General features: G+C 64.9%; 2 protein-coding genes across 3 annotated transcripts in view; one reads left to right on the plus strand and one right to left on the minus strand.

Moving 5' to 3' along the window:
- SND1 (staphylococcal nuclease and tudor domain containing 1) overlaps window positions 1-26037 on the minus strand; it is a 280994-nt gene that overhangs the window by 102079 nt on the left and 152878 nt on the right. The window lies entirely within an intron of this gene.
- Window positions 1-26037, plus strand: part of FLNC (filamin C) — a 50407-nt gene that overhangs the window by 17799 nt on the left and 6571 nt on the right. The window contains exons 17-43 of one of the 2 annotated variants that reach the window (XM_084507258.1): window positions 463-553; window positions 655-824; window positions 1818-1935; window positions 2730-2992; window positions 4180-4777; window positions 5819-5992; window positions 6664-6826; window positions 7621-7781; window positions 8358-8525; window positions 9417-9540; window positions 10501-10657; window positions 11435-11624; window positions 12602-12625; window positions 12752-12999; window positions 13943-14030; window positions 14109-14249; window positions 14338-14466; window positions 15761-15934; window positions 16524-16685; window positions 16763-16966; window positions 17499-17651; window positions 17751-17873; window positions 19537-19779; window positions 22361-22630; window positions 23712-23849; window positions 25498-25613; window positions 25728-25857. In XM_084507258.1, coding sequence (XP_084363384.1) covers window positions 463-553; window positions 655-824; window positions 1818-1935; window positions 2730-2992; window positions 4180-4777; window positions 5819-5992; window positions 6664-6826; window positions 7621-7781; window positions 8358-8525; window positions 9417-9540; window positions 10501-10657; window positions 11435-11624; window positions 12602-12625; window positions 12752-12999; window positions 13943-14030; window positions 14109-14249; window positions 14338-14466; window positions 15761-15934; window positions 16524-16685; window positions 16763-16966; window positions 17499-17651; window positions 17751-17873; window positions 19537-19779; window positions 22361-22630; window positions 23712-23849; window positions 25498-25613; window positions 25728-25857 — 4720 coding nt within the window. The remainder of the gene's footprint in view (window positions 1-462; window positions 554-654; window positions 825-1817; window positions 1936-2729; window positions 2993-4179; window positions 4778-5818; window positions 5993-6663; window positions 6827-7620; window positions 7782-8357; window positions 8526-9416; window positions 9541-10500; window positions 10658-11434; window positions 11625-12601; window positions 12626-12751; window positions 13000-13942; window positions 14031-14108; window positions 14250-14337; window positions 14467-15760; window positions 15935-16523; window positions 16686-16762; window positions 16967-17498; window positions 17652-17750; window positions 17874-19536; window positions 19780-22360; window positions 22631-23711; window positions 23850-25497; window positions 25614-25727; window positions 25858-26037) is intronic. The other variant, XM_084507259.1, reaches the window with a different exon arrangement.

Raw genomic sequence — 26037 nt, forward strand, 5'->3', positions numbered from 1 at the left:
TCTCCCCAGTGGTGCCACTTGTGCCTATTGGTGCCACTTGTCCCCAGTGGTGCCACTTTTGCCCAGTGGTGCCACCCCCATAGTGCCATTTGTCCCCAGCAGTGCCACTCATCCCCGGTGGTACCACTCGTCCCCTGGCAGTGTCACTCCTGGCACCCACCCACGTCCCTTGGCCGTGTCCCCTGTCCCCTGGCCGTGTCCCCTGTCCCCTGGCCGTGTCCCCAGCCTTGCTGCCTGTCCCCTGGCAGCCCCTCCTGGCAGTGTCCCCTTTCGCTCAGCTGCGTCCCCTGTCCCTGGCAGTGTCCCCTGGCGGCGTCCTTTATCCTGCCCGTGTCCCCGAGCCACGTCCCCTGTCCTTGCCGTGACCCTGTGGCCGCGTCCCTTATCCGTGGCGGTGCCACCCTGTCCCTGGCCGTGTCCCCTGTCCCTGGCCGTGTCCCTGACCCGATCCCGTCCCCGCAGGAGATCCCCAGCAGCCCGTTCCGCATCAAGGTGGACCCGTGCCACGACAGCAGCAAGGTCAAGGCGGAGGGACCCGGCCTCAGCCGCACGGGTGAGGGGACAGGGACGGGGACGGGGGCTGGGGGCTGGGTTTGGGGGTCTCCGGGGGATGGGGAGCCGTGGGGCTGACGGTGCTGTGGGTGCCACACGCAGGCGTGGAGGTGGGCAAGCCGACACACTTCACGGTGCACACCAAGGGCGCGGGCAAGGCCAAGCTGGACGTGCAGTTTGCGGGGCCGGGGAAGGGCCCGGCTGTGCGCGACTTCGAGGTCATCGACAACCACGACTACTCCTACACCGTCAAGTACACGGCCCTGCAGCAGGTGGGGCACCCGTGGGGGGCCACCCTATAGGGGCCACCCCGTGGAGGTCACCCCATAGTGGTCATCCCATGGGGGCCACCCCATAGTGGCCACCCCGTGGAGGTCACCCCATAGTGGCCACCCCATGGGGGCCATCCCATAGTGGCCACCCCATGGAGGTCACCCCATAGTGGCCACCCCATAGTGGCCACCCCATAGTGGCCACCCCATGGAGGTCACCCCATAGTGGCCACCCCATGGGGGCCATCCCATAGAGCCACCCGTTGTGGCACTGGGCATCTCCATGCTCATCCCATATGGACACCCCCATGGGCACCCCGCCTTTATGGGTACCCCCATGGTCCCCCGATCCCTATGGGTACCCCCATGGTCTCCCAATCGCTCTGGGTACCCCAATGGCTCCCCCCGATCCCTATGGGTACCCCCATGAGCCCCCAATCCCTATGGGTACCCCCATGAACCCCCCACCCCTGTGGGTACCCCAATAGCTCCCCCGATCCCTATGGGTACCCCCATGGCCTCGCCATCCCTGTGGGTACCCCAATGTCTCCCCCCATCCCTATGGGTTCCCCCATGAGCCCCCCATCCCTGTGGGTACCCCCTATGCCCCCCCACCCCTATGAGCACCCCCCTGTCCCCCCTCCCATGGGCACCCAGTCCCCATGGGCGCCCCACCACTGGCACCCCTATGGGTACCCAATCCCTACGAGCACCCCATCCCATGGACACCCCATAGACCCCTCTCTGGGCAGCTGAGCCCCACCCCCAGCCACCCCACAGGGACCCCCCCTCACCCCTCACCCCCCCAGGAACCCCCCAGTCCCCCGGGCACCCCCACAAATGGGGCACCCATGGGGTCCCCGCAGGCTCCCACCCATAGGAGCCCCCCAAAATGCTGGGTGCCCTTTCCCTAGCAGCCCCTGGGCACCCCGGGGTGGGCGTCGGGACCCTCCCCCGGCCCCCAGCAGCACCCTAAGGTGCCCCATCCCACAGGGTAACATGACCGTGGTGGTGACCTACGGGGGGGACCCCGTCCCCAAAAGCCCCTTCAGCGTCAACGTGGCGCCGGCCCTGCAGCTCAGCAAGGTCAAGGTGCAGGGGCTCAGCACCAGTGAGTGGGGGCGGCGCTGTGGGGTGGGGGGCACCGTGGGGTTGGGGGGGGTTCTATGGGGCGGGGGGCACCACGGGGCGAGTGGGTGTCATGGGGTGGGGGCACCCGGGTGGTGTATGTGGGGCCAACAGGCACAGGGGGCGTCGTGGGGAGGGTGTGGGACCCCCTTGGTTATGGGGTGGGTGCACCAGGGCACGGGACCCCCTTGGTTATGGGGTGCCCCATGGGGTGGGTGCGCCCTGGCAAAGTGTAGGATCCCCTTGGTTATGGGGCACCCCCTAGGGTGGGTGCACCTCGGGGTTGGGGACCCCTGTGGTTATGGGGTGCCCCGTGGGGTGGGCGTGCCCCAGAAAAGTGTAGGATCCCCTTGGTTTTGGGATACCCCATAGGGTGGGTGCACCCTGCTAGGACGTGGGACCCCCTTGGTTAAAGGGTACCCTTGGGGTGGGTGCAGCAGGGCATGGGACCCCCTTAGTTATGGGACACCCCATAGGGTGGGTGCACCTCGGGGTTGGGGACCCCTGTGGTTATGGGGTGCCCTGTGGGGTGAGTGCACCCTGCTAGGACATGGGACCCCCTGTGATTATGGGGTGCCCCATGGGGTAGGATGCGGGACCCCTTTACCATTGGGGCACCCCATGGGGTGGGCGCACCAGGACATCCTCGGCGACCCCTTACAGCTATGGGGCGCCCCGGGCAGGTCCGGAACCTTGGGGACTCCCCTTCCCTTGACCCCTTTACCCCCTCTTTGACCCCTTTACCCCCCCTTTGACCCCTTTCCCCCCTCCCCACAGAGGTGGCCGTGGGGCAGGAGCAGGCGTTCGCGGTGGAGACGCAGGGCGCGGGCGGGCAGGGCCGGCTGGACGTGCGCATCTCCTCGCCCTCGCGCCGCCCCCTGCCCTGCAAGGTGGAGCCGGGGGCGGCCGGCGGCCCCCACCGCGTGCAGTACGTGCCCCCCGAGGAGGGACCCTACAAGGTGGACGTCACCTACGACGGACACCCCGTCCCCGGCAGCCCCTTCACCGTGGAGGCCGTGCTGCCCCCCGACCCCTCCAAGGTGAGCCGGCGGCGCGCGTGGCGCACGCTCCGTGGCGCACGCTCCGTGGTGCACCTGCTCGTGGCACGCTCCTTGCTCACGTGCCCTCGTTGTGCACGCCTTCATCGCATGCTCTCGTTGCTCCCTGCCCTTGGTGCACACTCCCTGCTTGCACACGTGCTTGTTGCACGCTCCTTCCTTGCACACCTCTGTTTCGTGCCCCTTGCTCGTGCGCTCTTGTGCATTTCTCCCTTGCGCACGCTTGTTGCACGCTCCTTCCTTGCACACCTCTGCTTTGTGCCCCTTGCTCGTGCGCTCTTGTTGTGCGCTTCTTCCTTGCACACTCTTGGTGCACGCTCCTTCCTTGCACACCTCTGTTTCGTGCCCCTTGCTTGTGTGCTCTTGTTGTGCGCTTCGTCTTTGCACGCTCGTGGTGCACGCTCGCTGCTCGCACCCCCTCGTGCCCACCCAGCCGGCTCGTGGCCTCGTGAAGCGCACACCCACGCGCCTCGCACGCTCCCTGCTCGTGCTGAGGGCATCCCGTGGGTGTGCCGTCCCGGTGCACGCCCGTGACACTTGTGCTTTGCACACACACACGTGGCGCTCCGTGCCAAAATCCCCCATCCCTTCCCATGTCCCCATCGTCCCCCGACCCCTCCGACGTCCCCCAACCCATCTGATTCCCGCTGACCCCTCCAAAATCCCCCATCACTTCCCACGTCCCCATCGTCCCCCGACCCCTCCGACGTCCCCCAACCCATCCAATGCCCCCAACCCCTCCAAAATCCCCCATCACTTCCCATATCCCCATCATCCCCCGACCGCTCCAACATCCCCCATCCCTTTTCATCTCCCCAATGTCCCCCAACCCATCCGATGCCCCCGACCCCTCTAATACCCCTGACCCTTCCAAAATCCCCCATCCCTTAGCACGTCCCCAACCTCTCCCAACCCCTCCAACATCCCCCAAATCATCTGATATTCCCCGACCCCTCCAACACCCCGTCCCCTACAAAATCCCCCATCCCTTCCCATGTCCCCATCGTCCCCTGACCTCTCCAACATCCCCCAACCCCTCCGATGTCCCCCAACCTATCCAATGCCCCCCAACTTTTCCAACATCCCCCATCCCTTTTCATCTCCCCAATGTCCTCCTATCCATCCGATGCCCCCCGACCCCTCTAACACCCCCGACCTCCCCCTTACAGGTGAGCGCCTACGGTCCGGGTCTCCAGGGCGGCCTGGTGGGCACCCCGGCCCCCTTCACCATCGACACCAAAGGGGCCGGCACGGGGGGCTTGGGGCTGACGGTGGAGGGCCCGTGCGAGGCCAAGATCGAGTGCCAGGACAACGGCGACGGCTCGTGCTCGGTGTCCTACCTGCCGACGGAGCCGGGCGAGTACGCCATCAACATCCTCTTCGCCGAGCGCCACATCCCCGGCAGCCCCTTCAAGGCCGACGTCCGCCCCGTCTTCGACCCCAGCAAGGTGACGGCCAGCGGCCCCGGGCTGGAGCGCGGCAAGGCCGGCGAGGCGGCCACCTTCCTGGTGGACTGCTCCAAGGCGGGCGACGCCGAGCTCACCATCGAGATCATCTCGGATTCGGGGGTCAAGGCGGAGGTGCTGATCCAAAACAACCGGGACGGCACCTACGCCATCACCTACACGCCCGCCTGCCCCGGCTCCTACACCATCACCATCAAGTACGGCGGGCACCCCGTGCCCAAGTTCCCCGTGCGCGTCACCGTTGACCCCGCCGTCGACACCAGCGGCGTCAAGGTCTACGGCAAGGGCGTGGAGCCCCGAGGTGAGGGCGGCACGAGGGTGGGTTGGGTGTGGGGTGAGCACGGGGCGCCCCGGGGTGCCTCCTCCAAGTGGGTGTCCCCGTGGGCATCTCCGTCCCCATGGGTGTCCCCTGCTCTTGGGCGTCTTTATGGGCATCCCCGTGGGCATCCCATCCCATTGGGGCATCCTTGTGGACATCCCCCTGGGCGTCTCCTTCCCATTGGGCATCCCCATGGGCACCCCAACCCCATTGGCACCTCCTTTCCATGGGCTTCTGCTCCCCATGGATGCCTCCTCCCCATGGGCACCCCAGTAGGCACCCCAAGGGGCACCCCAAGGGGCACCCCAAAGAACATTTCCCCATGGGAACCCCAATGTGTGCCCACTCCCTATGGGCACCCCAATTGACATCTCCCCCCCCAAGGGGCACCCCAATGGATGCCTCCTCCCCATTGTGCACCCCATTGGCCCTTTCCTCCCCATGGGCACCCCAATGGGTACCCAAGTGTGCACCCACTCCCCATGGGCACCCCAATTGGCATCTCCTCCCCATGGGTACCCCAATGGACACCTCCTCCCCGTTGGGCACCCCATTGGGCCTCCTCTCCCCATGGGCACCCCAATGGGTACCCAGGTGTGTACCTTCTCCCCATGGGCACCCCAAAGAACATCTCCCAGTGGGCACCCCAATTGTCACCTCCTCCCCATCGTGCACCCCATTGGCCCTTTCCTCCCCATGGGCACCCCAATGGGTACCCAAGTGTGCACCCACTCCCCATGGGCACCCCAATTGGCATCTCCTCCCCATGGGTACCCCAATTTGCACCCCATTGTGCACCTGCTCCCCATGGGCACCCCAAAGAACATCTCCCCATGGACACCCCAATGAGCACCCCAATGGGCATCTCCTCCCCATGGGCACCCCAATGGGCACCCTGTTGTGCACCTTCTCCCCATGGGCACCCCAATGTGCACCCGCTCCCCATGGGCACCCCAACTGACACCTCCTCCCCACGGTCCCCCCCTTGGGGTCACCCCCGTCCTGACGCCACCCCACACGCAGGGGTGCTGCGGGAGGTCAGCACCGACTTCACGGTGGACGCGCGGGCGCTCACCAAAACCGGGGGGCCCCACGTCAAGGCCCGGGTGCTGAACCCCTCGGGCGCCAAGACCGAAACCTACGTCACCGACCATGGCGACGGCACCTACCGCGTGGACTACACCCCCTACGAGGACGGTGAGGGACCCCACGGACCCCATATCCCACTGGGAACCCCCCCTTCTGCCCCAAATCCCAGTTGGGAACGTCCCAAATGCCCCCGATTTGGGACCCCCGGGGCCCCGACCTGGGATTCCCACACCCCCCAGCCGGGGATGATCCCCTCCCAAAAGCCCCCCATGGGGGATCCCCTAAAAACCCCAACCAGGGGCAGCCCCACTGAGGGACCCCTCCCAGAATAAAACAACCAGGGACCCCCATATCCTTGCCCAGGGGCCCCCAACCCCACTGTTTGGAGCCCCCCCCCAACTCTTCCAACGAGGGACCCCCTAAAAAACCCTAACCAGGGACCCCCAAAGACTCCCCCGTGTGGGATCCTCCCCCAAAAACCAGCCAGAGACCCCCCACCCCTGCCCAGATCCCCCCCAATCCCCTTATTTATGGCCCCTCAGTTCCCCAGTGGAGCCCCCACCTCCTCCAATGTGGGACCCCCCAAAACCTCCCCAACAAGGAACCCCCTCCCCAAAACCCCTACTGAGGGCCCCCCACCTCCAACGTGAGACCCTCCCCAAACCCCCTGCAACCTGGGACTCCCCCGACTCCCCCCCATGAGGGACCCCCACCACCACCCCCTAGGACCCCCCCCAAGCCCCCCGCTGTCCCCGGGGGTGACATTTGGCCCCCCGCAGGCGTGCACCACGTGGAGGTGACCTACAAGGACGTGGCGGTGCCCCTCAGCCCCTTCCGCGTGGCCGTGGCCGAGGGCTGCGAGCCCACCCGTGTGCGTGCCCACGGCCCCGGCCTGGAGGGGGGCCTGGTGGGCACGGCCAACTGCTTCACCGTGGAGACCAGGTGGGCACCGGCACCCTGACACCCCGCTGGTGGGACCCCCGGCACCGTGTCACCGCGGGCACCCCGGTCCCCTTGACGTGGTGGTGGCGCCTCCAGCCCCGTGCCACCGTGGGCATCTCCATCGCCCTACCATGGTGGTGGCACCTCCATCACCCTATGCCACCATGGGTACCCCAATCCCCTTGCCATGGAGGTGGCACCTCTGTCACCCTAACACCTTGGGCACCTCGGTCCCCTTGCCCTGGAGGTGGCACCCCCAGCCCTGTGCCACCGTGGGCACCCCAGTCCCCTTGCCATGGAGGTGGCACCTCCGTCACCCTACCACTTTGGGCACCTCGGTCCCCTTGCCCTGGAGGTGGCACCTCCAGCCCTGTGCCACTGTGGGCATCTCCATTGTCCTACCATGGAGGTGACACCTCCGTCACCCTACCGTGGTGGTGGCACTTCCATCACCCTGCCACCTTGGGCACCTTCATCTCCTTGCCATGGAGGTGGCACCCCCAGCCCTGTGCCACCGTGGGCACCCCAGTCCCCTTGCCATGGAGATGGCACCTCCGTCACCCTACTGCCATGGTCACCCCGGTCCCCTTGCCCTGGAGGTGGCACGTGTCACCCAACCACGGTGACGCCACCTTCATTTCTCCACCACCGTGGCCACCTCGGTCCCCTTACCACGGAGGTGACACCTCCGTCCCCCTCCCACCTTGGGCACCCCAATCCCCTTGCCCTGGCGGTGCCACCCCCATTGGGGACCCGTCCCCGTCCCCATCCCTGAGCGGCGCCGTTGTCCCCAGGGGCGCGGGCACCGGGGGGCTGGGCCTGGCCATCGAGGGTCCCTCGGAGGCGAAGATGTCCTGCAAGGACAACAAGGACGGGAGCTGCACGGTGGAGTACATCCCCTTCACGCCCGGCGACTACGACGTCAACATCACCTTCGGCGGCCACCCCATCCCCGGTGCGTGGGGACGGGGACGGGGCTGGGGGCTCCCGGGGGTCTTCTGCTGAGCTGGCCCCCCCCCCAAGGCATTGGGGTCCCCATGGCCGTGCCGTCCCCGTTGTCGTGGTGGCCCCATACCCATGGTGGCCCCATCTCCATGCTGTCCCCATGCCCGTGTTCTCCCCATGCCCATGTCCCCCCGCTGTCCCCTTGCCCATGGTCTCCCTGTCCCCAATTTGTCCCCGTGCCCATTTTGTGTCCACACTGTCCCCATGCCCAAATTGTCCCCATGCCCGTGTTCTCCTTGTTCCTACATTATCTCCAAACTGTCCCCATGCCCACGCTGTCCCCAAACTGTCCCCATGCCCACATTGTCCCCCCGTCCCCATATTGTCCCCATGCCCATACTGTCCCCATATTATCCCCATGCCCACATTGTCCCCCCGTCCCCATATTGTCCCCATGCCCACATTGCCCCCCCTGTCCCCACACTGTCCCCATGCCCTCGCTGTCCCCACTGTCCCCATACTGTCCCCATGCTGTCCCCATGCCGTCCCCGTGCCGGCGGTGACGCCGCGCCGTGCCGTGCCGCAGGGAGCCCGTTCCGGGTGCCGGTGCAGGACGTGGTGGACCCCAGCAAGGTGAAGTGCTCGGGGCCGGGGCTGGGCCCCAGCGTCCGCGCCCGCCTGCCCCAAACCTTCACCGTGGACTGCAGCGCCGCGGGGCTGGCACCGCTCGAGGTCACGCTGCTGGGACCCACCGGTGCGTGGGGCTGGGGGGGCCGTGGCTGTGGGGTGTCCTGTGCCATGGGGTGACTTCTCCATGGGGTGACTTATCCATGGGGTGACTTATCCATGGGGTATCCTGCCCCATAGGGTGCCTGCCCCATAGGGTGTCCTGTGCCATAGGGTGTCCTGTGCCATGGGGTGACTTCTCCATGGGGTGACTTCTCCATAGGGTGCCTGCCCCATAGAGTGTCCTGTGCCATAGGGTACCTGTGCCATGGGGTGACTTATCCGGGAGGTATCCTGCCCTATAGGGTGCTGGCCCCACAGCATGTCCTGCCCCATAGGGTGTCCTGTGCCATGGGGTGACTTCTCCGTGGGGTGCCTGCCCTATAGGGTGCCTGCCCCACAGCATGTCCTGCCCCATAGGGTGTCCTGTGCCATGGGGTACCTGTGCCATGGGGTGACTTATCCATGGGGTGACTTATCCATGGGGTACCCTGCCCCATAGGGTGCCTGCCCCATAGGGTGTCCTGTGCCATAGGGTGTCCTGTGCCATGGGGTGACTTCTCCATGGGGTGACTTCTCCGTAGGGTGCCTGCCCCATAGGGTGTCCTGTGCCTTGGGGTGCCCTGTGCCATGGGGTGACTTCTCCATGGGGTACCCTGCCCCATAGCGTGCTGGCCCCACAGCATGTCCTGCCCTGTGGGGTATCCTGCTCCATGGGGTGCCCTGTGCCATGGGGTGACTCGTCCATAGGGTCCCCTGTGCCCTGCAGGGTGCCGTACTCCGTAGGGTGCCCTGTCCCATAGGGTTCCCTGCCCCATAGGATGTCCTGCCCCATAGGGTGCCCTGCCCCATGGGATGCTCTGTCCATGGGTCTCCCTGCCCCACGGGGACCCAGCCCCACTGATCTCCCCCCCCACAGGCCTGGCGGAGCCGGTGGAGGTGCGTGACAACGGGGACGGCACCCACAAGGTGACCTACACCCCGGCCACCGACGGGCCCTACACCGTGGCCGTCAAGTACGCCGACCAGGAGGTGCCGCGCAGGTGAGGGGCAGCGCCCAGCCCCACTGATCCCCCTGCCCCACACTGACCCTGTGCCCCATACTGACCCCACTGACCCCATATCCCACTGATCCTGTGCCCTGGATTGACCCTGTGCCCTATACTGACCCTGTGCCCTACACCAACCCTATTCCCCATGCTGACCCTGCTGACCCCGTGCCCTGCATTGACCCTGTGTCCCCTGCTGACCCTATGCCCTATACTGACCCTGTTCCCCATACCGACCCCACTGACCCCATATCCCACTGACCCTGTGCCCTGCATCGACCCTGTGCCCTATACTGACCCTATTCCCCATGCTGACCCCGCTGACCCCGTGCCCCGCATTAAACCTGTGTCCCCCACTGACCCTTTGCCCTACACCGACCCTGTTCCCCATACTGACCCTACTGACCCCATATCCCAATGACCCTGTGCCCCACATTAACCCCGTGTCTCCTACTGACCCTGTGCCCTACACCAACCCTGTTCCCCATACTGACCCCACCGACCCCATGCCCCACATTAACCCTGTGTCCCCCACTGACCCTGTGCCCTATACTGACCCTGTGCCCTATACTGACCCTATTCCCCATACTGACCCCACTGACCTCATACCCCATTGACCCTGTGCCCTGCATTTATCCTGTGCCCTACACTGACCCTATTCCCCATGCTGACCCCACTGACCCCATGCCTTACATTGACCCTGTGTCCCCCACTGACCCTGTGCCCTACACCAACCGTATTCCCCATACTGACCCCACTGACCCCATGCCCCGCATTAACCCCGTGTCCCCCGCTGACCCTGTGCCCTACACCGACCCCGTTCCCCGTACTGACCCCACTGACCCCATGCCCTTCATTAACCATGTTCTCAATGACCCTATGTCCCCCACTGACCCTTTGCCCTACCCCGACCCCATTCCCCGTCCTGCCCCCGCTGACCCCGTGTCCCCGCAGCCCGTTCAAGATCAAGGTGCTGCCCGCCCACGACGCCAGCAAGGTGCGCGCCAGCGGCCCGGGGCTGAGCGCCAGCGGCATCCCCGCCAGCCTGCCCGTGGAGTTCACCATCGACGCGCGCAACGCCGGAGAGGGGCTGCTGACCGTGCAGATCCTGGTGAGCCCCACAACCGGCCTCCCACCGCCCCGGGGGGCGCTGGGGACCATAGGGCTCCCTATAGCCATCCCATAGGGCGTTGAGCCCCATAGAGCTCCCTATGGCTGTCCCATGGGACACCAAACCCCATAGAGCTCCCTATAGCCATCCCATGGGGCACTAAGCCCTGTAGGGCTCCCTATGGCTGTCCCATGGGGTGCTGAGCCCTGTAGGGCTCCCTATGGCTGTCCCATGGGGTGCTGGGACCCATAGGGCTCCCTATGGCCATCCCATGGGGCACCAAACCCCATAGAGCTCCCTGTGGCCATCCCATAAGGCGTTGAGCCCCACAGAGCTCCCTATAGCCATCCCATGGGCCCCATAGAGCCCCCTGTGGCCATCCCATGGGGCACTGAACCCCATAGAGCTCCCTATAGCCATCCCATGGGATGCTGGGACCCATAGGGCTCCCTATAGCCATCCCATGGGATGCTGGGACCCATAGGGCTCCCTATAGCCATCCCATGGGGCGCTGAGCCCCATAGAGCTCCCTATGGCCATCCTATGGGGCACCAAACCCCATAGAGCTCCCTATGGCCATCCATCCCATGGGGCACCAAACCTCATAGAGCTCCCTATAGCCATCCCATAAGGCGTTGAGCCCCACAGAGCTCCCTATAGCCATCCTATGGGGCACCAAGCCCCATAGAGCTCCCTGTGGCCATCCCATGGCGCACCAAGCCCTATAGGGCCCCCTCTGGCCGTCCCATGGGGCGCTGAGCCGCGCGGTGCCCGCAGGACCCCGAGGGGCAGCCCAAGAAGGCGGCGATCCGGGACAACGGGGACGGCACCTACACCGTGTCCTACGTCCCCGACCTGCCGGGGCGCTACACCATCACCATCAAGTACGGGGGCGACGAGATCCCCTGCTCGCCCTTCCGCATCCACGCCGTGCCCTCCGGCGACGCCAGCAAATGCCTCGTCACAGGTGGGCCCTGCCCCACGGCGTGCCCCATGGCGTGCCCCACGGCGTCCCCACGCTGCCCTATGGCTTCCCCGTGCCACCCCCGCGCTGCCTCCTGCCACCCCGCGGCATCCTCCTGCTGCCCCATTGTGCCCCATGCTGCCCCATAGCATCCCTGTGCTGCCCCACGGCACCCCCGTGCCGCCCCACGGCATCCCCTTGCTGCCCCATTGTGCGCCACGCTGCCCCATAGCATCCCTGTGCCACCCCACGGCATCCCCTTGCTGCCCCATAGCATCCTTGTGCTGCCCCACAGCACCCCTGTGCCACCCCACAGCATCCTCCTGCTGCCCCACAGATCCTCCACGCTGCCCCACATCACCCCCTTGCTGCCCCACTGTGCCCTGTGCTGCCCCATGGCATCCCCGCGCTGCCCCACGCCACCTCCTTGCTGCCCCACGGATTTTCCGTGCTCCCCCACACTGCCCCACAGCATCCCCACGCTGCCCCATTGTGCCCTCTGCTGCCCCATAGCATCCCCACGCTGCCCCACGGTGTACCCGTGCTGCCCCACAGCACCCCCACGCTGCCCCACATTGTTCCCTTGCTGCCCCACTGTGCCCTGTGCTGCCCCACGGCACCCCCACCCTGCCCCACAGCACCCCCACCCTGCCCCACAGCATCCCCACCCTGCCCCACGGCGCACCCGTGCCTGCCCCCTGCCACCCCACAGTTTCTCCTCGCTGCCCCACAGATCCCCTGCCCCACAGCGCCTCGTGCTGCCCCACACCGACCCCCGGCACCCCCCTGCCCCACAGCTTCCCTCCGCTGCCCCACGCCTTCCCCACGGCATCCCCCTTCCCTGCCTTGCCCCCCACCGTCACCCCACGGGTGCCCCCCGAGCAGAGCAGGAACGTGCCGGCCCCCCGGCCCCCCGCAGCCCCCCGTAGCCCCCCGCAGCCCCCCCATCTCATCCGCTTTTCCCTCGTCTCTCTTTGCAGTATCCATTGGGGGCCACGGACTGGGTAAGTGGGGCTGGGGGGGCCAGGGGAGTGGGGTGGCGGCGAGGGTCTTGGGGAGGGGTGCGGGTGGCCGGGATGGGTCCCCGTGACCGTGTCCCACCCTCCCCCGTCCCCCTCCTTGCCCCACAGGTGCCTGCCTGGGCCCCACCATCCAAATTGGGGAGGAAACGGTGATTACGGTGGACGCCAAGGCGGCCGGGCAGGGCAAGGTGACCTGCAAGGTGTCGACGCCCGACGGGGCCGAGCTGGACGTGGACGTGGTGGAGAACCACGACGGCACCTTCGACATCTACTACACCGCCCCCGAGCCCGGCAAATACGTCATCACCATCCGCTTCGGGGGCGAGCACGTCCCCAACAGCCCCTTCCACGTCCTGGTAGGTGCTGGGGGGGATTTTGGGAGGGGTTTCGGGGGTGATGGGGGCTTCGTGGGGTGCGCCGCGGGGTTGGGAGATGAGGATGGGTGGTGTAGGGTAAAGAGTTGGGGATGTGGTGGGCACCGTGGGGTCGTGGTGGGCACCATGGGGTCGTGGTGGGCACTGTAGGGTCGTGGGGGGCACCATGGGGTCGTGGTTGGCACCATGGAGTCGTGGTGGGCACTGTGGGGTCGTGGTGGGCACCGTGGGGTTGGGGGGTCGTGGTGGGCACTGTAGGGTCGTGGTGGGCACTGTAGGGTCGTGGTGGGCACCATAGGGTCGTGGTGGGCACCATGGGGTCATGGTGGGCACCGTAGGGTCATGGTGGGCACTGTAGGGTCATGGTGGGCACCATGGGGTCGTGGTGGGCACTGTGGGGTAATGGTGGGCACTGTAGGGTTGTGGTGGGCACCGTGGGGTTGGGGGGTCGTGGTGGGCACCATGGGGTCATGGTGGGCACCGTGGGGTCGTGGTGGGCACAGTGGGGTCGTGGTGGGCACCATAGGGTCATGGTGGGCACCATGGGGTCTTGGTGGGCACCATAGGGTCGTGGTGGGCATCGTGGGGTTGTGGTGGGCACCGTGGGGTTGTGGTGGGCACCGTGGGGTCGTGGTGGGCACCGTGGGGTCGTGGTGGGCACCATAGGGCTGTGGTGGGCACTATGGGATTGTGGTGGGCACCATAGGGTTGTGGTGGGCACCATGGGGTTGTGGTGGGAACGGTAGGGTCGTGGTGGGCACCGTGGGGTTGGGACACTGTGACAAGCACCATAGGGCAGGTCTGGGAGCATAGGGATCACCAAGGGGGTGGGAGATGTTGGTGGGCACCGTGGGGCAGAGCCGGGGCCGTGGTGACCACCCTGGGGGGGCTGTGGCACTGACACCGCTCTGCCCCACGGCACCAGGCCACCGAGGAGCCCCCCGCCACCGCCGAGAGCCTTCGTCCCTTCAACCTCGTCATCCCCTTCACCGTGCAGAAGGGCGAGATCACAGGTATGGGGCGCGGTGTGGGGCGCGGGGTGGGGTGCTGGTGTCCCCAAGGCACCCCGGTGACCCGGTGTCCGTCCCCAGGCGAGGTGCGGATGCCCTCGGGGAAGACGGCGCGCCCCAACATCACGGACAACAAGGACGGGACGGTGACGGTGCGCTACGCCCCCACCGAGAAGGGGCTGCACGAGATGGACATCCGCTACGACGGCAACCACATCCCCGGTGGGCACTGGGAGCACTGGGAAGGGGCCGAACCCCGACCCCCCCCGGCGCCGCGGCCCCGTGTCCCTGACTGTCCCCGTGTCCCCAGGGAGCCCCCTCCAGTTCTACGTGGACGCCATCAACCCGCGGCACGTCAGCGCCTACGGGCCGGGGCTGAGCCATGGCATGGTCAACAAGCCCTGCACCTTCACCATTGTCACCAAGGACGCTGGGGAGGGTGAGTGAGGGTCCCAGGGGGGTGGGAGGGGTTGGGAGGGGATGGGCAGCGTGGGGCCAGGAGATCATGGGGGCCACCAAGGGGTTGGAAGACTGGGGGGGGCAACTGTAGGTTTGGGAGAGAATGATGGGCACCCTAGGGTTGGAAGATCATGTAGGTTGTCATTGGGTTGGAAGACCACGATGGGCTCTGTTGGGTTGGAAGAACATGACGGGCACCATTGAGTTGAAAGATCATGTTGGCCATCGTTGGGTTGGAAGATCACGATGGGCACCGTTGGGTTGGAAGACCACGATGGTCATCGTTGGGTTAGAAAATCATGTTGCCCATCATTGGGTTGGAAGACCGCGATGGTCATCATTGGGCTAGAAAATCATGTTGGCCATCATTGGGTTGGAAGATCACATTGGCCATCATTGGGTTGGAAGACCATGATGGTCATCATTGGGTTAGAAAATCATGTTGGCCATCATTGGGTTGGAAGATCATGTTGGCCACCATTGGGCTGGAAGACCATGATGGTCATCGTTGGGTTAGAAAATCATGTTGCCCATCATTGGGTTGGAAGACCGCGATGGGCACCATTGGGTTGGAAGACCATGATGGTCATCGTTGGGTTAGAAAATCATGTTGGCCATCGTTGCGTTAGAAGAGCACGTTGGCCATCATTGGGTTGGAAGACCACGATGGGCACCATTGGGTTGGAAGACCATGATGGTCATCGTTGGGTTAGAAAACCATGTTGGCCATCATTGGGTTGGAAGACCATGATGGGCACCGTTGGGTTGGAAGACCACAATGGTCATCATTGTGTTGGAAGATCACGTTGGCCATCATTGGGTTGGAAGACCATGATGGTCATCATTGGGTTAGAAAATCATGTTGGCCATCATTGGGTTGGAAGATCATGTTGGCCACCATTGTGTTAGAAGATCACGTTGGCCATCGTTGTGTTGGAAGACCATGATGGGCACCATAGGGTTGGAAGACCACAATGGTCATCATTGGGCTAGAAAATTATGTTGGCCATCGCTGGTGTTGGAAGACGGTGGTGCCCACCGTTGGGTTGGAAGACCTCTATGGACACCATGGGTCAGAGCATTGGGACCACGGTGGCTCCCATAGGGTTGGAAGACCGTGATGGGCACAATGGGGTTGGGAGATCCTGGTGGCCACTATGGGGTTGGGAGTCCACGATGATCACTGCTCAACTGGGAGGTGGTGGTGGTGGGCACCGTGGGGCTGGGGGCGCGTGGTGGGCGCCGCGGTGCTGACCCCATGCCCCCTGCCCCAGGTGGGCTCTCGCTGGCGGTGGAGGGCCCTTCCAAGGCAGAGATCACCTGCAAGGATAACAAGGACGGGACCTGCACCGTGTCCTACCTGCCCACGGCCCCCGGGGACTACAACATCATCGTCCGCTTCGACGACAAGCACATCCCGGGCAGCCCCTTCACCGCCAAGATCACCGGTGAGTGGGGGGCTCAGGGAGACCCTTGATGGGGTCCCCTCTGGTCTCGGGGACTTTCTGCGTGGCCTCTGGGAGCCATCGTGTGGCCACCGGGTCCGTTGTCCAGTCCTGGCCACCAGGACCCCATGGTGTGGCCACGGGTACCCCGTCCATGTGGCCATGGGGACCCCTGAACTGGTGGTGATCATGGGGACCCCTGAATGGCTGTGGGGGATCCCACTGTGTGGTATGGGGACACCTGCGTGGTCACGACCACGGGGACCCCACCAGGACCCCACCACGTGGCCATGGGGACCCCTGAACTGGTGGTGATCATGGGGACCCCTGAATGGCTGTGGGGGATCCCATGGGGACACCTGCGTGGTCATGACCATGGGGACCCCACCAGGACCCCACCACGTGGCCTTGGGGACCCCGTGTGGTCACGGGGACCCCACCACGTGGCATTGGGTGCGCGGCATGGCCACCAAGACCCCACCACGCATCCCCACGTATCCCTGGTGACCCCGCTGATGTGGCCATGGACCCGTGGCCACGGGACCTCCGCGCTGCACCCCCTTTTTGCCCCCCACTGATGGCACCTCCGCAGGGGACGACTCGATGCGCACGTCCCAGCTGAACGTGGGCACCTCCACGGACGTCTCGCTGAAGATCACGGAGACGGACCTGAGCCTGCTGACCGCCAGCATCCGTGCGCCCTCGGGCAACGAGGAGCCCTGCCTGCTCAAGCGGCTGCCCAACCGCCACATCGGTGCGCGGGGACGCGGGGACGTGGGGGGCACCCGGGGGGTGGCGGTGGCTGACGGTGGCGTCCCCCCCCCTCCCCAGGCATCTCCTTCACGCCCAAGGAGGTGGGCGAGCACGTGGTGAGCGTGAAGAAGAGCGGGCAGCACGTCACCAACAGCCCCTTCAAGATCCTGGTGGGGCAGTCGGAGATCGGGGACGCCAGCCGGGTGAAGGTGTGGGGCAAGGGGCTGGTGGAGGGGCACACCTTCGAGGTGGCCGAGTTCATCGTGGACACGCGTAGCGCCGGTGAGACCACGGGTGGGGACGGGGATGGGGATGGGGACGGGGCAGGGGCATTGGGGTGACGCGTTTGGGGCCGGCGTGGGGTGGTGGCCGAGGGCAATTTGTGGCTGTGGCCAGCACGGGATGGGTGGTGGCCGTGGCATGGCCAAGGGCAACCAACATGGGATGGAGACCATGGTGATGACGTGGTCATGACCAGGTTGGGATGGGTGTTGGCCATGGCATGGCCAAGGGATGAAGGTCATGGTGATGGCATGGTCATGGCCAAGATGGGATGGGTGTTGGCCATGGCATGGTAAGGGGCAACCAACATGGGATGGAGGCCATGGTGATGACGTGGTCATGGCCAGGTTGGGATGGGTGTTGGCCATGGCATGGCCAAGGTCAACTTGGGGTGGTGGCCATAGCTGTGACTGTGTTGGGATGGGCTGGTGGCCATGGTGGTGGCGTGGCCAAGGCCAGGATGGGCTGGTGGCCTCGTCACCCCCCTGTCCACGTTGGGGGACGTCCCCAAACGCGTCCCCGCTCTGCCCAGGCTACGGCGGGCTGGGCCTGTCCATCGAGGGCCCCAGCAAGGTGGACATCAACTGCGAGGACGTGGAGGACGGCACCTGCAAGGTCACCTACTGCCCCACCGAGCCCGGCAACTACATCATCAACATCAAGTTCGCCGACAAACACGTCCCAGGTGGGCACGGGGACGGGGAGGGGGCCGGCGTGGTGCCACGGGGTGGGGGTGGCCGGGGTGGGCGCGTTGAGCTGGTGGCCGTGTCCCCCCCCGAAACAGGGAGCCCCTTCACGGTGAAGGTGACGGGCGAGGGGCGCATGAAGGAGAGCATCACGCGCCGGCGCCAGGCCCCCTCCATCGCCACCATCGGCAGCACCTGCGACCTCAACCTCAAGATCCCAGGTAGGGCACGCGTCTTCCTCCTCCTTCTCCTCCTCCTCCTCCTCCTTCTCCTCTTCCTGCTCCTGCGCCTCCGCGGCGGGGACGGGGACAGGGACAGGACAAGGACAGGGCAGGGACAGGGCAAGGAGAGGGACAGGACAGGGGCAGGACAGGGACAGGGACGCGTCTCGGCCGCTCCAGCTCTGATCTCCGCCGCCTTCTTCCTTCTCTCCTCGTCCGTCCCCGTGTCCGTCCGCGTGTGCCCGTGCCCTTCCGTGCCTGCGTCCCTCCGGGTTTGTCCGTCTGTCCGTGCCCCCACCCACGTGTCCATGTGTCCGTGCCTGTGACCGTCCGTGTACCGGCCCGTCTGTGCGCCCATCCGTGTCCGTCCATCCCTGCACACCCTCCTCCATCTGTGTAACCATCCATCCACGCATCCATCCGTGTCTCCATCCTTCTGTGCACCTCTCCATCCATCCATCCATCCATCCATCCATCCATGTGTTCATCCACTGACGTATATCCATCATCCATCCATCCTTCTGTCCATATTTCCACTCATCCTTGCATCCATCATACATCCATCCACCCACCCATCTATCCACATGTCCGTCCACCACCCATCCATGTTTTTGCCCGCCCATCCATAATTTAATTAAATATTCCATCCATGCTTTCATCCATCCATCCATGCACCCCTGAATCATCCGTCCATGTTTCCACCCTTCCACCATCCATCTATCCACGCATCCGTCCATCCATCCATGCATCCATCCATGTGCTCATCCACTGATGTGTCCGTCCATCCGTCCGTCCATCCATCCATCCATCCATCCATCCATCCATCCATCCATCCATCCATCCATCCATCCATCCATGTTTCTACCCATCTATCCACTGATGTGCCCATCTTTCCTTCCTTCCTTCCTTCCTTCCTTCCTTCCTTCCTTCCTTCCTTCCTTCCTTCCTTCCTTCCTTCCTTCCTTCCTTCCTTCCTTCCTTCCTTCCTTCCATGTGTTCATCCACTGATGTGCCCGCCCATCCATCCATCCATCCATCCATCCATCCATCCATCCATGTGTCCGTGTGTCCTCATGTCTTCCCATGTGCCACTGTCCCCGTGTTGGTGTCCCCGTGTCCCTATCCCCGTCCCCGTCCCTGTGTCCCCGTGCCCATGTTGGTGTCCCCGTCTTGGTGTCCCCGTGCCCATGATGGTGTCCCCGTCCCCGTGCCCATGTCCCTGTCCCCGTCCCCGTGTTGGTGTCCCCGTGTCGGTGTCGGTGTCCCTGTCCCCGTCTCGGTGTCGGTGTCCCCGTGCCCATGTTGGTGTCCCCGTCCTCGTCCCTGTCTCGGTGTCCCCTTGTCGGTGTCCCCATGCCCATGTTGGTGTCCCCATCCCCGTGTCGGTGTCCCCGTGTCGGTGTCCCCGTCTTGGTGTCCTGGTGTCCCCATCCCTGTGTCGGTGTCCCTGTCCCCGTCTCGGTGTCCCTGTGCCCATGTTGGTGTCCCCATCCCCTTGTCGGTGTCCCGGTGTCCCCGTCTCGCTGTCGGTGTCCCTGTCTTGGTGTCCCGGTGTCCCTGTCCCCATCTCGGTGTCCCCGTGCCCATGTTGGTGTCCCCGTCCCCGTCTCGCTGTCCCGGTGTCCCCGTGCCCGCCCGGCGCGCGGTGGCGCCGCCGCCGCAGGGAACTGGTTCCAGATGGTGTCGGCGCAGGAGCGCCTGACGCGCACCTTCACGCGGAGCAGCCACACCTACACGCGCACCGAGCGCACCGAGATCAGCAAGACGCGCGGCGGCGAGACCAAGCGGGAGGTGCGGGTGGAGGAGTCCACGCAGGTCGGCGGCGACCCCTTCCCCAACGTCTTCGGGGATTTCCTGGGCCGCGAGGGCCTGGGCGCCTTCGGCAGCATCGCCCGCGGCCAGGAGGGTGCGTGCGTGTGCCGGGGGCGTGCGAGCGTCTGCGCCGGGGCTGGGCACGGCTGCTTGTGCGAGGGGTCGGGGGTGTGGGTGCACGGGGGTGCGCTTGTGCGAGGGGTGGGTGTAACTGCACGGGGGAATGTGCTTGCGCAAGGGGTGGTGCGTTTGGGCATGGGGGTGCACGCTTGTGCAAGGGGTAGGGGCATGTGTACGTGGGAGAGCGTGCAAGGGCTTGGTGCGCTTGTGCAAGTGGAAATGTGCTCGTGCAAGGGCTGGGGGCATGCGTACGTGGGGCAGTGCTTGTGCAAGGGCTGGGTTCACTTGTGATGGGGAACATGCTTGTGCAAGGGCTTGTTGCGTTCACACGTGGGAGAGTGCTTGTGCAAGGCCTGAGTGCACTTGCACATGGACATGTGCTTGCACGGGGGCTGGCTGTGCGTTTGCACCCAGGACTCTGCTAGCAGAAGGGCTGGATGCACGTGGGAGTTTGCACGAGCTGCAGGCGTGCATTTGCACGTGGGTTTGTGTGTGATCACACCGCACCGTGTGCCTGTGTGGGGCTGGGTGTGCACTTGCACGTGGGATCGGGCTTGCACGGGGACTGGGTGTGCTCGTGCAAAGCCGTGGGCAGTGCTTGCACAGTGCTTGCACTCACACAAGGGCTGTGTGCTCACTGTGTGCTGGCACGAGGGCTGGGTGTGCACTTGCACGTGGGAGGGGGCTTGCACGGGGCTCACGCAGCACTGTGGGCGATGCACAAGAGCACAAGCTTGCACGGAAGCTCACTTGCACGAGGGCTGAGCGTGGGTTTGCACACAGGAGCGTGTTTGCATGGGGCTGTGTGCTCACCATACACGGCACGAGTGTGTTTGCACGGGGCTGTGTGTGCTTGCACGGGGCTGTGCCCCCCCAGGGGGACCACGCACCTCCCCACAGCAGCTGCGCATGCCCCTTGCACGAGGCCTTGCACAAGAGCCGGCTCTCCCAGGCCTGGCACACGCCTTCCCCTGGCACGGGGCATTTGCACAAGGCGCCTTGCACGAGGCTGCCCTTGCACAAGCGTGGCAGCTGGGCGCCGGCGGCGCGGTGCTCACGAGAGGTGTGCGTGTGCCCTTGCACGGGCTGACACGGGCCTTGCACAGAGCCCTTTGCGCAAGCGTGTGCGCGGGCGTGCTCACGGGGGGGGGGGGGGGGGCGTGCAAGCCCCTAGCACGAGGGTGTGAGCTCACGGCTTGCACACTTACAGGCGTGCGCTGGGTGTGCTTGTGCCCCTCGCACGAGGCTGCACGCTCAGCAGGCGAGGGGGCACGGTGGGGGGGGGGGGGGGTGAGTGTGCCCTTTGCACGAGGGTGCAGGATCCCCGGGGTGCGTGCAAGCCCCTTGCAGGTGGGTGCAGGCTTTTTGGGGTGCACGCAGCCCCCTTGCAAAGGGGTGCAGGGTATTGGGGTGCATGCGAACACCTCATAAATGGATGCAAGCTTTTTGGGGTGCATGCAGCCCCCTTACAAAGGGTTGCAGGTTCTTTGGGGTGCACGCAACCCCCTTGCAAAGGGGTGCAAACGTTTTGGGGTGCATGCAAACCGCTCATAAATGGGTGCAGGCTCTTTGGGTTGCATGAAACCTCCTTGCAAAGGGGTGCAAGTTCTTTGGGGTGCATGCAACCCCCTTGCAAATGGGTGCAGGCTCCATGGGGTGCACGCAACCCCCTTGCAAATGGATGCACACTCTTTGGGGTGCATGCAACCCCCTTGCAAAGGGGTGCAAACTTTTTGGGGTGCACGTAGCCCCCTTACAAAGGGTTGCAGGTTATTTGGGGTGCACGAAGCCCCCTTGCAAAGGGCTGCAAGCTTTTTGGGGTGCATGCAGCCCCCTTGCAAAAGGTTTCAGGTTCTTTGGGGTGCACACAAGCCCCTTGCAAATGAGTGCACACTCTTTGGGGTGCATGAAACCCCTTTGCAAATGGATGCAAGCTTTTTGGGATGCGCGCAGCCCCCTTACAAAGGGTTGCAGGCTCTTTGGGGTGCACGTAGCCCCCTTACAAAGGGGTGCAGGTTATTTGGGGTGCATGAAACCCCCTTGCAAAGGGCTGCAAGCTTTTTGGGGTGCATGCAAGCCCCTTGCAAATGGATGCAGGCTCTTTGGGGTGCGCGCAGCCCCCTTACAAAGAGGTGCAAGCTTTTTGGGGTTCATGCAAGCCCCTTGCAAATGAGTGCACACTCTTTGGGGTGCACGAAGCCCCCTTGCAAAGGGCTGCAAGCTTTTTGGGGTGCATGCAGCCCCCTTGCAAAAGGTTTCAGGTTCTTTGGGGTGCACGCAAGCCCCTTGCAAATGGGTGCACACTCTTTGGGGTGCGCACAGCCCCCTTACAAAGGGTTGCAGGTTATTTGGGGTGCATGAAACCCCCTTGCAAAGGGGTGCAAGCTTTTTGGGGTGCACGCAACCCCCTTGCAAATGAGTGCACACTCTTTGGGGTGCGCGCAGCCCCCTTGCAAAGGGTCTGCAAGCATTTTGTGTTGCGAGCACCCCTCCCCAACCCCCATGCAGGCCCCCCACCCCCCCCCATTTTTTCTCACCCGGCCCTGTCCCCACAGGCGAGGCGGCCCCCCAGGAGCTGACGGCGCAGGTGCTGAGCCCCTCGGGGAAGCTGTTCGACGCCGAGGTGCTGGAGGGGGGGGACAGCACGTACAGCGTGCGCTTCGTGCCCCAGGAGATGGGCCCCCACACCGTCAACGTCAAGTACCGGGGGCAGCACGTCCCCGGCAGCCCCTTCCAGTTCACCGTGGGGCCCTTGGGCGAGGGGGGGGCGCACAAGGTGCGAGCCGGGGGCACCGGTTTGGAGCGTGGAGTGGCCGGGGTGCCAGGTGAGGAGGGGGTTAATTGGGGGGGGTGATGGGGTGGGGGGGTGTGGGGGGGTGGGATGGGGTGGGGGGGTGATGGGATGGGGTATAATGGGGGTGGAATGGGATGGGGGGGCAATGGGGATGGGGCTTTAATGGGGGGGCAATGAGGGTGTAATGGGATGGGGGGGCAATGGGATGGGGGGGTGATGGGATGGGGGGGTGATGGGATGGGGGGCAATGGGGTGGGGGTGTAATGGGGGGGGAAATTGGGGTGGAATGGGATGGGGGGGGCAATGGAGTGGGGGTGTAATGGGGTGGGGGGGCAATGGGATGGGGGTGTGATGGGGGTGGAATGGGGTGGGGGGGCGATGGGGTGGGGGGGAAATTGGGGTGTAATGGGATGGGGGGGGATGGGGATGGGGCTTCAATGGGGGGGGCAATGGGGTGGGGGTGTAATGGGGGTGTAATGGGATGGGGGTGAAATTGGGGTGTAATGGGATGGGGGGCAATGGGGTGGGGGGGCAATGGGATGGGGATGTAATGGGGTGGGGGGGAAATTGGGGATGGGGCTTTAATGGGGGGGGCAATGGGGTGGGGGTGTAATGGGATGGGGCATAATGGGGGTGTAATGGGATGAGGGTGAAATTGGGGTGTAATGGGATGGGGGTTTAATGGGATGGGGGTGTAATGGGATGGGGAGACAATAGGGTGGGGGGGCAATGGGATGGGGGGGAAATTGGGGTGTAATGGGGTGGGGGTGCAATGGGACTGGGGGGCAGTGGGATGGGGGTATAAGAGGATGGGGAGAAAATGGGGGGGCAGTGGGATAGGGCTGAAATGGGATGGGGGGGCAATGGGGTGGGGGTATAATGGGATGGGGGGGAAATTGGGGTGTATAGGGCATGGGGGTGCAATGGGGGTGCAGTGGGGGTTTGTCGGGGTGGGGGTGCAATGGGGTGGGGGTGCAATGGGGGGGTTGTATTGGGGATAGGGGTGCACTGGGGGTGCAGCGGGGGGTCCGTGGGTGCAGGGCAGGGGGCGCAGCGGGCGGGGGGCACACGGACGCCCCCCCCCAAGCTTCTCCCCTTGTGCCCCCCCCCAGCCGAATTCAGCATCTGGACGCGCGAGGCGGGGGCCGGGGGGCTCTCCATCGCCGTGGAGGGGCCCAGCAAGGCCGAGATCTCCTTCGAGGACCGCAAGGACGGCTCCTGCGGGGTCTCCTACGTGGTGCAGGAGCCCGGTGGGTCTGGGGGGCTGGAGAGACCCCCCCCCAAATCCCAAATCCCAAATCCCAAATCCCAAATCCTAAATCCCAAACCCCAAATCCCAAATCCCAAATCCTAAATCCCAAATCCCAAATCCCAAATCCTAAATCCTAAATCCCAAATCCCAAATCCTAAATCCCAAACCCCAAATCCCAAATCCCAAACCCCAAATCCCAAATCCCAAACCCCAAATCCCAAATCCCAAATCCTAAATCCCAAATCCCAAACCCCAAATCCCAAATCCCAAATCCCAAACCCCAAATCCCAAATCCCAAATCCTAAATCCCAAATCCTTCCCCTCCCGGCCCCGGAGCTCACGGCTGAGGCAAAGGGAAAGGCGCTGGGGTCGGGGGGGTGCCCATAATGGGGGGGGTCCCTGTGTAAGGGTGGCCCCGTGGCCCCAGCACCCAAGGGTGCCCCCACCCAAGGGGGTCCTTGGGAAAGTAGGACCCCAGGCAAGGGGGTCCCCAGGCAAGGGGGTCCCCATGCATGTCCCCATGTCCCCAAGCAGAGGTATCCCCACCCAAGGGTGCCCCCACCCAAGGGTGCCCCCACCCAAGGGGCTCCCCGTGCAAGGCTGTCCCCAGGCGAGGGGGGGGTCTCCATGCAAGGGGGGGGGTCCTCAGGCAAGTGCGTCCCCATTAAAGGGCGCCCCTATATAAAGTCCCCACGCAGCAATGTCCCCACCCAAGGGTGCCCCCACCCATGGATGCCCCCACCCAAGGGTGCCCCCACCCAAGGGGGTCCTTGTGCAAGGGTGTCCCCGTGCACAGATCTTCCCCATGCAAGGATGTCCCCACCCAAGGGGGTCCCCTTGTCCCCATCCAGAGAGATCCTCACCCAAGGGTGTCCTTGTGCAGCTGTGTCCCCACCCAAGGGTGTCCCCACCCAAGGGTGCCCCCACCCAAGGGTATCCTTGTGCAAGGCTGTCCCTGTGCACAAATCTTCCCCGTGCAAGGATGTCCCCATGCAAGGGGGTCCCCATCTAAAGTCCCCATGCAGAGATGTCCCCATCCAGAGATATCCCCACCCAAAGGTGCCCCCACCCAAGGGTACCCCCACCCAAGGGTGCCCCCACCCAAGGGTGTCCTTGTGCAAGGCTGCCCCTGTGCACAAGTCCTCCTGGTGCAAGGATGTCCCCAGGCGAGGGGGGGTCCCCATGCAAGGGGGGGGGTCCTCGGGCAAGGTGCGTCCCCATTAAAAAGCAGCCCTATATAAAGTCCCCATGCAGCAATGCCCCCACCCAAGGGTGCCCCCACCCAAGGGTGCCCCCACCCAAGGGTATCCTTGTGCAAGGGTGTCCTTGTGCACAAATCTTCCCCATGCAAGGGGGTCCCCAGGCAAGGGGGTCCCCATATAAAGTCCCCATGCAGAGAAACCCCCACCCAAGGGTGCCCCCACCCAAGGGTGTCCTTGTGCAAGGCTGCCCCTGTGCACAAGTCCTCCTGGTGCAAGGATGTCCCCAGGCAAGGGGAGGTCCCCATTAAAGGGCGCCCCTATATAAAGTCCCGATGCAGCAATGCTCCCACCCACGGATACCCCCACCCAAGGGTGCCCCCCACCCCCTACCCCATACCCGGGCACCCCGTTGTGACCCCCCCTTGTCCCCCCCACCCCCCCCAGGTGACTACGAGGTGTCCATCAAGTTCAACGAGGAGCACATCCCCGACAGCCCCTTCGTGGTGCCGGTGGCCTCGCACTCGGACGACGCGCGGCGCCTGACGGTCACCAGCCTGCAGGTACCCCCCGGGACCCCCCCCAATTCCCCATCCCCGCCCCCCCACCATCATCATCATCCTCCTCCCACCCCCCCATGGCCGTGCCAACGCCGTGTGTGTCCCCCCTCCCCAAAGGAGACGGTGACGGTGAACCAGCCGGCGTCCTTCGCGGTGCAGCTGAACGGGGCGCGCGGCGTCATCGACGCCAAGGTGCACACCCCGGCCGGCGTGGTGGAGGAGTGCTACGTGTCCGAGCTGGACGGCGGTGGGCACTGGGGACACTGGGGACACTGGGGGCACTGGGAGGGGGGTGGGGGGGCGTGGGGATATGGGGGGGACACGTGGGGATATGGGGTGTGGGGAGGTGGGGACGTGGAGATATGGGGAGGTGGGGAGGTGGGGACAAGGGGTTTGGGAACGTGGGTGGGGGGATGTAGGGGACGCG

The sequence above is a fragment of the Aythya ferina genome, assembly GCF_964211825.1.
Source record: "Aythya ferina genome assembly, chromosome: 1".
NCBI classification, from domain to species: domain Eukaryota; kingdom Metazoa; phylum Chordata; class Aves; order Anseriformes; family Anatidae; genus Aythya; species Aythya ferina.